The 11,984-nt window shown below is 36.1% G+C and overlaps 1 protein-coding gene and 4 non-coding genes across 5 annotated transcripts; 4 read left to right on the top strand and 1 right to left on the bottom strand.

Moving 5' to 3' along the window:
• The first annotated feature begins 1,395 nt into the window (after positions 1-1,395).
• Positions 1,396-1,467, top strand: TRNAA-UGC (transfer RNA alanine (anticodon UGC)). Its single transcript has one exon. It is a non-coding gene; the product is annotated as a tRNA-Ala (tRNA).
• Positions 1,468-2,695: 1,228 nt separating this feature from the next.
• LOC126792990 (small nucleolar RNA snoR137) lies at positions 2,696-2,838 on the top strand. Its single transcript, XR_007671982.1, has one exon. It is a non-coding gene; the product is annotated as a small nucleolar RNA snoR137 (small nucleolar RNA).
• Positions 2,839-2,910: 72 nt separating this feature from the next.
• On the top strand, positions 2,911-3,008 carry LOC126793043 (small nucleolar RNA Z157/R69/R10). The gene has a single exon (XR_007672026.1). It is a non-coding gene; the product is annotated as a small nucleolar RNA Z157/R69/R10 (small nucleolar RNA).
• Positions 3,009-3,090: 82 nt separating this feature from the next.
• On the top strand, positions 3,091-3,176 carry LOC126792981 (small nucleolar RNA R11/Z151). The gene has a single exon (XR_007671973.1). It is a non-coding gene; the product is annotated as a small nucleolar RNA R11/Z151 (small nucleolar RNA).
• Positions 3,177-7,331: 4,155 nt separating this feature from the next.
• LOC126790302 (protein SIEVE ELEMENT OCCLUSION B-like) lies at positions 7,332-10,716 on the bottom strand. The gene is made up of 7 exons (XM_050516493.1): positions 10,170-10,716; positions 9,954-10,082; positions 9,344-9,795; positions 9,155-9,255; positions 8,913-9,052; positions 8,300-8,791; positions 7,332-8,215 (listed from the first exon to the last, which is right to left on the bottom strand). The coding sequence occupies exons 1-7, from the start codon at positions 10,677-10,679 to the stop codon at positions 7,565-7,567; spliced, it is 2,475 nt and encodes an 824-aa protein (XP_050372450.1). The 5' UTR covers positions 10,680-10,716; the 3' UTR covers positions 7,332-7,564.
• Between the last annotated feature and the right edge of the window lie 1,268 nt (positions 10,717-11,984).

An 11,984-nucleotide genomic window follows, 5' to 3' on the forward strand; every position in this document is an offset into this window, starting at 1 on the left:
GCTTTGAGAGGTGAACAACGAGTGAGAAGGAGTGTAGAGCCAGATGTTCACCCCGGCACCGAATTGATGCAAATAGAAGAACAATATGAATTAAGGGAATACATTGAGGGAAAGAGGAGGGTATAAGAGGAAAATGATGTCATTTTTTAATAGTGAGGAACCACGTGTCAAAATAACAGTGGCAGGTGTCCAAACACCAGAAATAAAGAAGGTGTATAGAATCTATTTCCTCCAATAATAAGAATAACTTGGTTTCATAAACAACCGAATCAGGCTTATTTATGGGATTTATTTTATACTTGGTTGATTGAAACGACTACATTACCATATTAACTGATTGTTGATCAGGTCTAGGTTAATTGGATTATGTGATTGGGACATGGGATAAGTAGCCTGCATTATATACCAGCTCGCTCTTTTTAAACAAGCTAATAATGAAGCTATGTTCAAAAGTTAATATCTTCATCTCTAGATATGCTTGGGGTGTTGTCCTTACAACAATCATATCGATCTAATATATAGACAAGTATGTAAAGTATATATATAATAACTCAAATCAGTGATAACGTTTTCAATATAATTCAGCTTGCTACCGACGCTGCAGTGCTGCACCATTAGTATCGATATATCGAGCTCATGCATTGACTACTATACATGCATCACAGAATTCCGAGCTAGTTTACAATTCAACTTCCACGTTTCAAATTGGCCAACTTGTTCTATATATAATCACCTACAAATCTATTCCTTTTTCAACTTTTGATCACATTATTTTGTTTTCCATGAAATGTAACGCATAGTTGCATATATCATACTCGATATACGTAGGCTAGGGACAATATATAGCTCCAAACAGAGCCACACATTAGTAGATCTATCGATGATGGTAGGGATATCCAGTAATGGAAATAATGAAAAAGATCGACGTTTTCAAGACCCTTATCTTATGAGTTATGAACATATCCACAGTCCCAACCCGCAAGCAGAGGCTTTATTTCTTGGTGTCCTAGTTCTTTAGGGTATCACCGTAACAGTCTCTTTCAAGTCTAACCATTTCATTTTTGTGAAATCATGGGCTCTCTTCAACAATCTTTATTGATATGAAAGATAAAATAGATACCCAACGACAATGAAAAAGAAACATGATTCTTGACGTACACATGCATCAAAGGTCAATCCAAATCGGTCCCCAAAAAAGTTCACCATTTAAAAACAAAAGTTCACCATTTATGATTCAACTAAACGTCTAAACATTCTTTAATTTGTATTAAAGTATTATCTGAATCATGAACACACATCTAAGCTTATATGTATCTCTGTAATTCCTGAAGATTACACTAATAAGTTTCTCTTTGAACTTATATAATTAAACACGCTGAAAACCTAAGGCATCCAGCCCGTATAGCTCAGTGGTAGAGCGTCAGTCTTGCACACTGAAGGTCCGTAGTTCGATCCTGCTTGTGGGCATATTTTTAATAAGAAGTAAATATATTTGCTTTTTTATTCACAAGGCGATAAGAGGCACTAAAGAGGGGACGTTAAAGAGGGGAAGATCCTTAGACATTAAACAGGAAAATTAATTAGGTTGGTTTTGGTATGTTAGATTTGAGACATGGATGGACAAAGACCTGGAGAGGGGACGTTAATGGTGAGAAAATACTTATGACGTTATGAGGAGGTCATCTTACATCCTCAAAATATAGATGAGTATTGACAACCAAATTAAGGGAACTCTAATACACTTACCAACCCGTGCGCTATTTTATGGGGAGTGTAGATCAAACTCATCGCTTATTCCGAAAATATACCCACAAAATATTAATATACAAGTTTGAGTAGATTATTTAACTAGTGTGTAAAGTCCGCAAATTATGTTATAGTCGATCTATTACGTCACTTTTAAGACAATATGGAATAGTGCGTCTCACTTGTTAGTTATTATGGATTCAACAAACTAAATCTTTCCTCCCGGAGAAAATTTTAATTGTTCAATGTGGAGATTTAACGAACTAACTAAGTCGGTATAAGCTCAAAAGTTCTTCCATACTTGGAGAGTTTTAATACTTGGTCATATTCGGGTCACTTTCGACAATTAAATTTTTACTTTTATTATCAGACAATAATTCTTATATTACCAACACGTTACCAACGAAGACGTTGCCGTATAAGCTTTATGATTAAAGTTCTCACTTGTCAGTTATTAACACATTGGGCCGATTTATTTGACCCAAAGTCCCAAACCCATCTTCACAATCTAACTCCGGTCCTTTACAAGTTTGCAATATTGCATCATCAATCAGTGGCACTTCCGTTATATTAAACAATCGTAAGGGCTCTATCGTATATCCAAACCCTCCATTTCTCTATTTAGTCTCGCCCCTGAAACTCTCAAAACCCATCGCCGCTCTTCTATCCTGTAAGCATTTGCTCTCTCATCTGTTTGTATCAGAATTACAACTTCTCTAGGCTCTTAGCATTCATTCATGGTTTTTGGGTCGCTTTCGATAGGCGTTACGTTCATCGGCTGGTCTATAAATCCAGAGGGACGTGTCAACGGAAGCGTATAGTAACCATCGATCCAAACCCAATTTCAAAAACTGCCTACGCATCATTGGTCGTAGTTGGTTAATCTCTGCTGGGTTGATGTCGTGATATCTCTTTGTTAATCAAATTTGTTTTTTTTGTTCGATATGATGTTGCTTTATTATGGTGAACTCCCTGTTAATTTCGATTGGTTGGGGATGTTCAAGTTTCCAAAGCATAGAGTCAACTCTTACCAGTATTAAACAGCACCGTGCGTATTTACTTGCACTGTGTTACCTGTCTCCTGGTACATGTTTTTGGTCTTCTCAATTCTCCCAGTTATTCAAATTCCCGATCTTTAGTTCTGATGTTTGATTTTGTATCTTGTGGTGTGCTGTGATGAATCTTATTTACGGACTAGAGTTTATGATCTGGGCTCTTCTCCCAGAAATTGATCACAAACCCTTGGCTGTCTGAGTACACATCCAATTTTCAAAGGCAATTTTTCTTAATCCCAATTTTAAGTTTTGATTCATCAGTTTTGACTTGTTATTGTTTTGATAAATGGTGCTTATGATGCGAATTTAATTATCTTGGCGGATTTCAGTGAGATCCTAGTGTCAATGATCTGATTGTTACACACACTGAAGCCCAATTTTGTGTTTCATATGGCTGGATTGGTTGGTATACCAGTTTTAATTTTCTAATACCATATACCAACTAATATATATTTAGTATGAAAAATTCATAATTTATACCAACTAATAATGTTGGTATACCAATTAAGTGGTACGGTTTGGTAATGAGCTTGTATCAACATATTTAAGGCCTAAAAATTTAAATGCCTAATCTAAATAAGTAATAACAAATAAGTGAAATATCAATAAAATTCCAAAGTCTTATATAATTTCAACCAATTTATCAAATATAAAGTCATAAATAGAAAGTCAAAGTTCAAATAGTCAAATTGTTAAATTAACTATTAATTTTCAAAACAATTGAAAAAATAAATAATAGATTTAAATGTGATATATGTTGACATGTTGTAAGCAGTGATGGTGTTACTGATAGGTTATTTGTACTTAAGAATTCGATTGAATCGATTCATTTATAATTAAATAAAAAAATTAAAGACGAGAAAAAAAAGTATTCTTGAGAAAGAAGAGATTAGATTAAGGTGAGTAGATTTATATGGTTTGAATTTATTTTTCAATAAATCTACGATTGAAATTTAAAGATATATATTTATATATATTTTTTAATTAAATAATTTAATATAATATAAGTTGGTAGGTACGATATACTATGTGCGCGTTTGGGGAAGCTTATAAGCTCCTTAGCTTATAAGATGAGGAGAATACCCGTTTGGTAAAAGCATAAAGAACTTACTTATCTTAAAAGCCTAAGTCATTTATGAGGAATAAGCAAAAGTGAGTGACTCCTTCCTTATGATTATAAGTCACCGCGTTTTCGTTTCGGGAATTAAGTGAACTTCAAAAATGACATTGGGTACCCTTGACTATAGCTGAAAATTACTAACTTACCAATATAAAAGCTCAGATGAACAGAAAACTTACCTGCAGAGCGCCTCCATTTCTCTTTTATTTCGTGGTAGTCTCCTGGTGTGCCTCCATTTTTCAGTTCTCCTTTCCATCTTTGAGGTTTGCAGCTGCTCAAGAGGTAAACAACTTATTTCTCCCCCTTGTTCCTCATTTCTTCTCTTTTTGTTTCTGGGTTTTGATTAGTGATTGAAATTATTATATGTGTGAGATCTAGTGTTTCTGTCTTTGAAATTGAATTTCTTTACAAGTGTACTACTCTATTGTATATCATTCTTGAAAATGATACAAAATAATTCCATCAGATGTACTCTATAATATAGTCAAGAAGTTTATAATTGTAATGGTGATTGTATATAGATTCATATCTACTCTAATTGATTCCTCTACTTGTCCTCTTTTTTTTAGGCATCATAGAATTCTAGGTTATAGGATCATCATCAGCAAGTTTAATCCTCTTACATTTCAGCTTGTACAGTTGAACATATAAACATGGCAACACACACACACACAAATAAGAAATGAGAGCTAACTTTTCACCAATTTGGAGAGGAACCAGCTGCTCTATAATATACTATTAATAAATTGTTATTCTGCTGTGGAATTTGGTTTGTACTACTTCCAATAGTGAATAGAGAGAGAAAGAGAGAGAGAGAGAGAGAGTAGAAACAATGTAAACATTGGCATTACAGTTTGTTGTGTTCAACTAGAAGATTACCAGAAATTGTATGTTTAGTTTGTTTAGAGCAACTCTAATAGAGAGGTCAAATTTTGTTGTTACTAAAGTTTACTAGAGGTAGTAAACTTCTACTGGGGGTATTAAACTTGAAAAACAGTATTTCTAAAGGCCATAACACACCTTAAAATGGAGAAAATCAACTTAGATGCAAAAAAAATAAAGTTTACTGGGGTTAGTAAAAATTTTACTAAAGTTTACTAGAGGTAGTAAACTTCTACTGGGGGTATTAAACTTGAAAAACAGTATTTCTAAAGGCCATAACACACCTTAAAACGGAGAAAAATCAACTTAGGTGCAAAAAAATAAAGTTTATTGGGGTTAGTAAAAATTTTACTAAAGTTTACTAGAGGTAGTAAACTTCTACTGGGGGTATTAAACTTGAAAAACAGTATTTCTAAAGGCCATAACACACCTTAAAATTGAGAAAATCAACTTAGATGCAAAAAAAATAAAGTTTACTGGGGTTAGTAAAAATTTTACTAAAGTTTACTAGAGGTAGTAAACTTCTACTGGGGGTATTAAACTTGAAAAACAGTATTTCTAAAGGCCATAACACACCTTAAAACGGAGAAAAATCATCTTAGATGCAAAAAAATAAAGTTTACTGGGGTTAGTAAAAATTTTACTAAAGTTTACTAGAGGTAGTAAACTTCTACTGGGGGTATTAAACTTGAAAAACAGTATTTCTAAAGGCCATAACACACCTTAAAATTGAGAAAATCAACTTAGATGCAAAAAAAATAAAGTTTACTGGGGTTAGTAAAAATTTTACTAAAGTTTACTAGAGGTAGTAAACTTCTATTGGGGGTATTAAACTTGAAAAACAGTATTTCTAAAGGCCATAACACACCTTAAAACGGAGAAAAATCAACTTAGATGCAAAAAAATAAAGTTTACTGGGGTTAGTAAAATTTTTACTAAAGTTTACTAGAGGTAGTAAACTTCTACTGGGGGTATTAAACTTGAAAAACAGTATTTCTAAAGGCCATAACACACCTTAAAATGGAGAAAAATCAACTTAGATGCAAAAAAATAAAGTTTACTGGGGTTAGTAAAAAATTTACTAAAGTTTACTAGAGGTGGTAAACTTCTACTGGGGGTATTAAACTTGAAAAACAGTATCTCTAAAGGCCATAACACACCTTAAAACGGAGAAAAATCAACTTAGATGCAAAAAAATAAAGTTTACTAGGGGTAGTAATCAGCTCCATGGTCCACTTAATCAGCTCCATGGTCCACTTAATTACTAGAGTTTTGGCTGTTTCATAATATAAGAACACTAATATAGATCATCATAGTTCATATGTGCTATGCATATTTGTGTACTATATAAGAACAACTAACGTACTGGACCAAAATGAAGAACACTAAGATACTTGAACATCAACCATGTACAAATTAGATATATATATGTACAAATTTATATATGTTTGTATGTTTCATGTTAATTTATGTCAATCCTCATGTGTTATATAGATGGGATCAGCCGTATGGAATCCGGTATTAGTAGACCTACTTTGTGACTTAGTTATCAAGGAGGTGGAGGCTAATAATCAACCAAATAGTCATTTGAGCAAAGAAGTGAAGATTGTTATTGCAACCATGACTCTTCATAATTATATAAAAAGACATGCAAATCGTGATGCCCATTTTGTTCGTTGGGCAGAAATGGTGGTTGACATACCAAATGATGAGGTAGAGATGGATAATGATGGAGGGGAAAATGAGCATGGTCATGATGCACGGGAAATTGAAACAATAAGAAATGAAATCACTCAAAGTTTGATGAGTGCGCGTATAATATGCAATTATTTGATGCAAATGAAATATATATATATTGTTATTTGGTTTTGTAATTTAGTTGAATGTGTTAAGATATTTTTAATATTATTTGTGTCAATGACAAATGTGTTTTGTTATTAAGTATAAGAAAACATAGAACATTTATTAATTTTACTTGAAGTCAATGAGAAAGTAAAAATTAAAATACTAATGTAAAAGGGTAGTGATAGATAAAAAAAGAAGTTAAAAATTCATATTGTATTTGCAAAGAATCAAGAAAGAAAATATACTCTTGGAAAATAAAAAAAATATTTTAAATTATTTGGTGTCCAAAATTGTCATTATACAAATACAAAGCATAAGCCAGTTTAAGTTTGCCAAACACTCTGCACAACTTATGCCATTAAAAGTCACTTAAAAAAGCCAGTTTACCAAACAGTCAGCTACTTAACTTATCAGAAACTTATTCTCAGAAATAAGTATAAGTCAACTTATCTTATAAGTCACAGCTGCGCCAAACACACCCTATGTTATACGAATTGGTTGTGATGATTTTATATACCATTGCCACACATACATCTTATATTTAAATTTTGTGAGTTTAACAAGGCAATGTCATAATGAAATTCCGTAATTGATAACATGGCAATATGACATCGTTAATCTAAAGTTCCAGTAATGAATAAACAGAGTCATTATAAAACATCAGAGTGGAAAACGATTATCCATTTATCCAAAAGGAAAAACAAATAATGAAATTTTATTTGTCCATGTAAATATGGAATTGTAACAATAAGCAAAAACACACTTGACTTTGGCTCCTTAACCACAAGAGATAAGGACCTTCAGATGTCGAATTTATTTTCATAGTACTATAGTAGAAGCAGCTGCTAAGTTATGATAAAAATTCAACCAATGCACCTTTAGAATGAAGCATGGCGGGTGTTGTTGATGATCAAACTCAATCAGTGCAGCAGCGGAACATGGCGTACCTCTCCATGAGACGACCACATTCAGCACAGGCCACGGTCTCAGGCATGACGCCGGTGGCAGGCAGTATGAGACTGGTGCAGTGATGAGGCGCGCTCTTGTGCACCCCAGTAAGATATTCATTCAGTGCACTGGTGAAGCCTATCTCGTTGTGCCTAGGCTTCCATATCTTGAAGTCGTTCATGCTCTTCAACATGTGATCCCCATTAGCCTTAGACATCTCTGCTGAAGGAACCCCGATCACAGCCCACCCCCGGTCACTAGAACCAAAGCTCAGCAGCGACACGATCCCCTGCATTATGATGTCATTTCTTATGTTATCATCCCTGAAGTTTGCCCTGGAGAGCTCACTCAGAAGCTGCCCTTTGGACTGCCACATGCTCTCAATACGAACCCAGAAGAACCAAATGAGGTTCCAGTCGATGGTGTGGCTTAGCTTCTCCTCCTTAATGGCGCGGATGATGTCTGCGGCCACTCGCTCCTTCTGCTTGCTTTTGCCTAGATAGAGCAACTCTAGCTGGATACCAGCGTCCAATGCCACATCTTTTGCAGCCCTTGTGAAGTTTCGGATCCAGTTGATGTCTTCCCCACCATACAGGCAAATGTACTTCTTTTCTGAAATCTGTAAACAAAACAAGTATGCAACAACATGTTTAAATGCACGAGTGTGATATGAAGTTGATGTGAATTGTCAAATATTACGTACCCAGTTGAGTAAGGTTTGATCAATAGCATCTGCTAAAAGCTCAATCCTCCATGTCTCTTCTTCCCAGAGCAATCTCTCTCTGGTGCTTGTGAATGGGTATGCTGCACTTCCGAAAACACACATCATGTGAACAGCATTTGTGTGCACTATTTTGCCTTGAGGGTCCATAACCACAAGCAGAGGCTTCTTCACAAAGTTCCATTTCTTCTGGTGCTTGATGTACTTTACCACAATGGGAGACACCACCGAAGGGTGATACACAGTGTACCATTCCATGCCACTTCTAAGTTCCTCAAACTGCCGCTGCTTAGCGTCAGTCCAATTGTCTACAATGGGAACCCAGACAATCTCATACTGGCTCTCTGGCCTTGTTGGGAATTGACGTTTCTCTGCGTGCATTTGTTGAGCAATTAGGTACTCGTTTTCCTGGGCGATTTCCAGGTCTGAAATCATCAGTATCACCACCTTCCTCCTTAGCACATCAATGTCCACCTGTTACAGTTGTTCAGTTATTATAAACATTAAATGTGTATATAAAGATATACATGGACACATTTGTGTATTATTTGTTTGGGGATAGAGGAGAATTCGAAATTGAGATTTGAAAGCAAACCCTCTTCTTGTTGTAGCCATCAAAGAGTGCAGGTTGGTCATCCTTGTAAAACAAAACCCTCAGAGGCTTGGAGTTATCAATATGTGGGGATTCTAAGATTCGTGCAATTGCATTGAATGCTTCTTCATCTCTGAACTTCTCTGCATTTTACCATTAGAACATAACTCGTTAAGCATACAAAAAAAAAATAAAATTAGAATCCAGTTAATGACAATTAGGACATCTGATTAGCTTGAACTTACGAATGAGTAGATTCAGTCTAGTTAGGTTCTCCTCAAGATGGTTGTATATGTTTTCGAGCTTGTGTGCCAAGGATGCAAGTTCCCATGCCTCTGTTACGTACCTATGAGAATTCAAATTCAATGGAGATACTTGAGTCAGTTGAGTGTATCATTGTCAAATGTAACTGGTGCAGACGTAGAGGAACTTACTCTGGATCGGAGCCGGTGATCCCTAAAAGTTGAGATGCAAGAATGACTATACTCCGGATAGTCCAGTAAACAGCAGTGGGGATATGATTAGTGGGAGATGTAGCTTTGATTTCAGGGGTCAAGTGGGGGTCGTGGTTAAGGTCCTGCAAGTGAACAATGATCTTGGTCACCTTAAGCACGGCATTAACCAGAGTGTTGTACGCGTCAAACTTTGGTTTCAAGCTAGTCCCTGATCGTTCTAGTATCTCTTGCATTTGCTTCAGCTGTCCAATGGCTTTGGCCAGTGCGTTGGTGGTGAAAAGCTGAGCCACAAGCCAAAATTCACCATCTTTGATTGCAAAAGATGCCAAGGCAAGCACCAGCTTTTCATCCCAATCGTAGTGCTGGACCCTCTCTAAAATGTCCATGGTGGTCTTGTTTGCGTCTGCCCCTGATAGTGACTTGCTAAGTATCTGCATGGCAAGGAGGTCATCAAACAACAACGAGTAATAGCATATGTAAGACTAACTTTACTACCACTAGCTAGTTCTTGTTCTACTTGTGTGAGAGTCTGAGAGTTGCTATCAGTAATGTAATCGGTAAAGCGAAACGGTATATATGGAATGCAGACCTCGCAAGAAATTTCATTCAGAATGCCGGTTGGAACATCGATGCTGTCATGGAGGCTACTCAGGTTAGCATGCATGGCCTTCTCATGTTCCAAAGTGTCCACATGTGCAGTTGCAGGTACAAGACCTCCCTAGGAGAAAAAAGATGCATAATTACATATACTTAATTATATATATGAAACTTTATTAGCATCCAAGAACAAGAGATTTTTACGTACAGGAACTACAGTGCCGTGGAGGTCAACTGGTTTGTTAGCACGAGCCAGAATGGCCTCGATTGTTTGGAGAATCTGCTTGACAGAAAGAAGAGGCACATCGTAGGGGCGTTCATGTGATCTATCAGTGAATAGAATTTGGTTGGATAAGGTATTGTCATCTGATGATGCTGAATGACGACGATCTCTACCGAGCTGATGAGTAGCTGGAGTAGTACGATAGTTGTCTCCTCCTCTGCCTAGATAGTTGTCTCCTCCTCTTCCTAGGTAATTGTCTCCTCCACGGCCTAGGACACGGGCGGACGGCTTATTTTGATGCATAAGGGCACTTTGAGGTTCAGGAGCTATATGAGGTGCAGGGGCAGTAATCTGAGGTACAGGGCCGGCATTTTGCGGTACAAGGCCAGCATTCTGAGGTGCACGGTTGTCCTGAAAAGCAGCCCTAGGTGCAATGGTATCTTGAAAGTTCACCCTATTATGGGAGGTAAGGGAGTTTTGAGGTTGAAGGGCCATTTCGGTTTCCAGAAAAGGTTAAACTCTAAGTGAGGCTTCTCTGGTTGGGTGCAAGATGTAGTATAAGCTTAGCTTGCTATGGCTTATATATAGGCATTTAGCTCATGTAGGATGGAACAAACAGGGCAAAATCACTGTTCTGCTACCTTGCTTTTTTTTTGTTTTGGTGAGTGTTCTGCTACCTTGCTTCATATGGGGTTTAAACCATATAAAGTGCAACTGTGCAAGCAGAGAATATAGATACTCTTCTTTATTTAGATAAGGGGCTTTCCTCTGAATGAGTAAGTAATATTCTCCAGCATACCAAATCTTTTCTTACCTTTACGAAACTTAGCTTCTGAATCTCTGATATTCTTACTCCAGGAATATATTTATTTATGATCGTCGTGACATTCATATTTGAATGTTTGATCACTATTACATTCATTGAGATAGCTTCTCTTTAGTCTTTAGTTGTACTTGGATGTTGATGCTCTTTTTCTTTATACTATTATCCTGTTCTTGGATTCTTAACTTTGTTCTACATTCTACATTTAGAGGGTTGGACCTTGTGCGATACATTTCATTGCAGAACGCTAGATCTTTATCCAGGCTCTTAAAAGATTTATATATTATCTATGATTTATCAAAAAGAAGAAGTTTCTTCGACTTCGAAAGACCTTGACGAAGTCAAGCTGACGATTGTGGCGTACGTTATGACCTGATCTAAAATATTGGAATGAAGCCTTTGATATAGACCCAATAATGCGAAACAAATAAGGGATGAGCATTAAGCTACATGCATGAAGCATTAGGGCCTCAGCCCTCAGTTTACCATGTACGTGATGATCATATCGTCATAACTAAAGTGTGATGATTACTTAGGGTGTGTTCGGTAACATTTTGTGAAAAGATTTTGTAAAACTGGATTGCAAAACAAAAACAGAGAATAAGGGTGTGTTCGGTAACATTTTGTGAAAACATTTTTGTAAAACTGGATTGCAAAACAAAAACAGAGAATAAAATTATAAGTTTTTGAAATCAAAATAATTGTAATAACCCGATTTTTCAGAACTATTTATTGAGATGATTTAAAATATATAAAGTTCGCAAATCTCATTAAACGATATTTCGTTGCCTTGCGACGATGTGATCGAAAATAGAAACATTATCGAAAAGTTTATTTAGAAAACGTTACGTTTCCGTGACGTGAATATCGACTTATATTCCATCGCTCGTTTGCGAAAACTTCCTTCACGAAAGTTCTGGAGCTCGTCGATACGAGTTTGTAGACACGTCACGCGTTCGAATCGGAAGTCGGATGTG

This window comes from Argentina anserina, chromosome 4, assembly GCF_933775445.1.
Source record: "Argentina anserina chromosome 4, drPotAnse1.1, whole genome shotgun sequence".
Taxonomy (NCBI): domain Eukaryota; kingdom Viridiplantae; phylum Streptophyta; class Magnoliopsida; order Rosales; family Rosaceae; genus Argentina; species Argentina anserina.

Excerpts from the sequence above, each read along its gene's own strand:
- LOC126790302 (XM_050516493.1), bottom strand. The coding sequence starts at position 10,679 with ATGGCCCTTCAACCTCAAAACTCCCTTACCTCCCATAATAGGGTGAAC. Across the intron at positions 10,083-10,169 it reads TCCACGGCACTGTAGTTCCT|GGAGGTCTTGTACCTGCAAC; the intron begins GTACGTAAAAAT and ends TTTTTCTCCTAG. Across the intron at positions 8,216-8,299 it reads ATCAAACCTTACTCAACTGG|ATTTCAGAAAAGAAGTACAT; the intron begins GTACGTAATATT and ends TTTTGTTTACAG.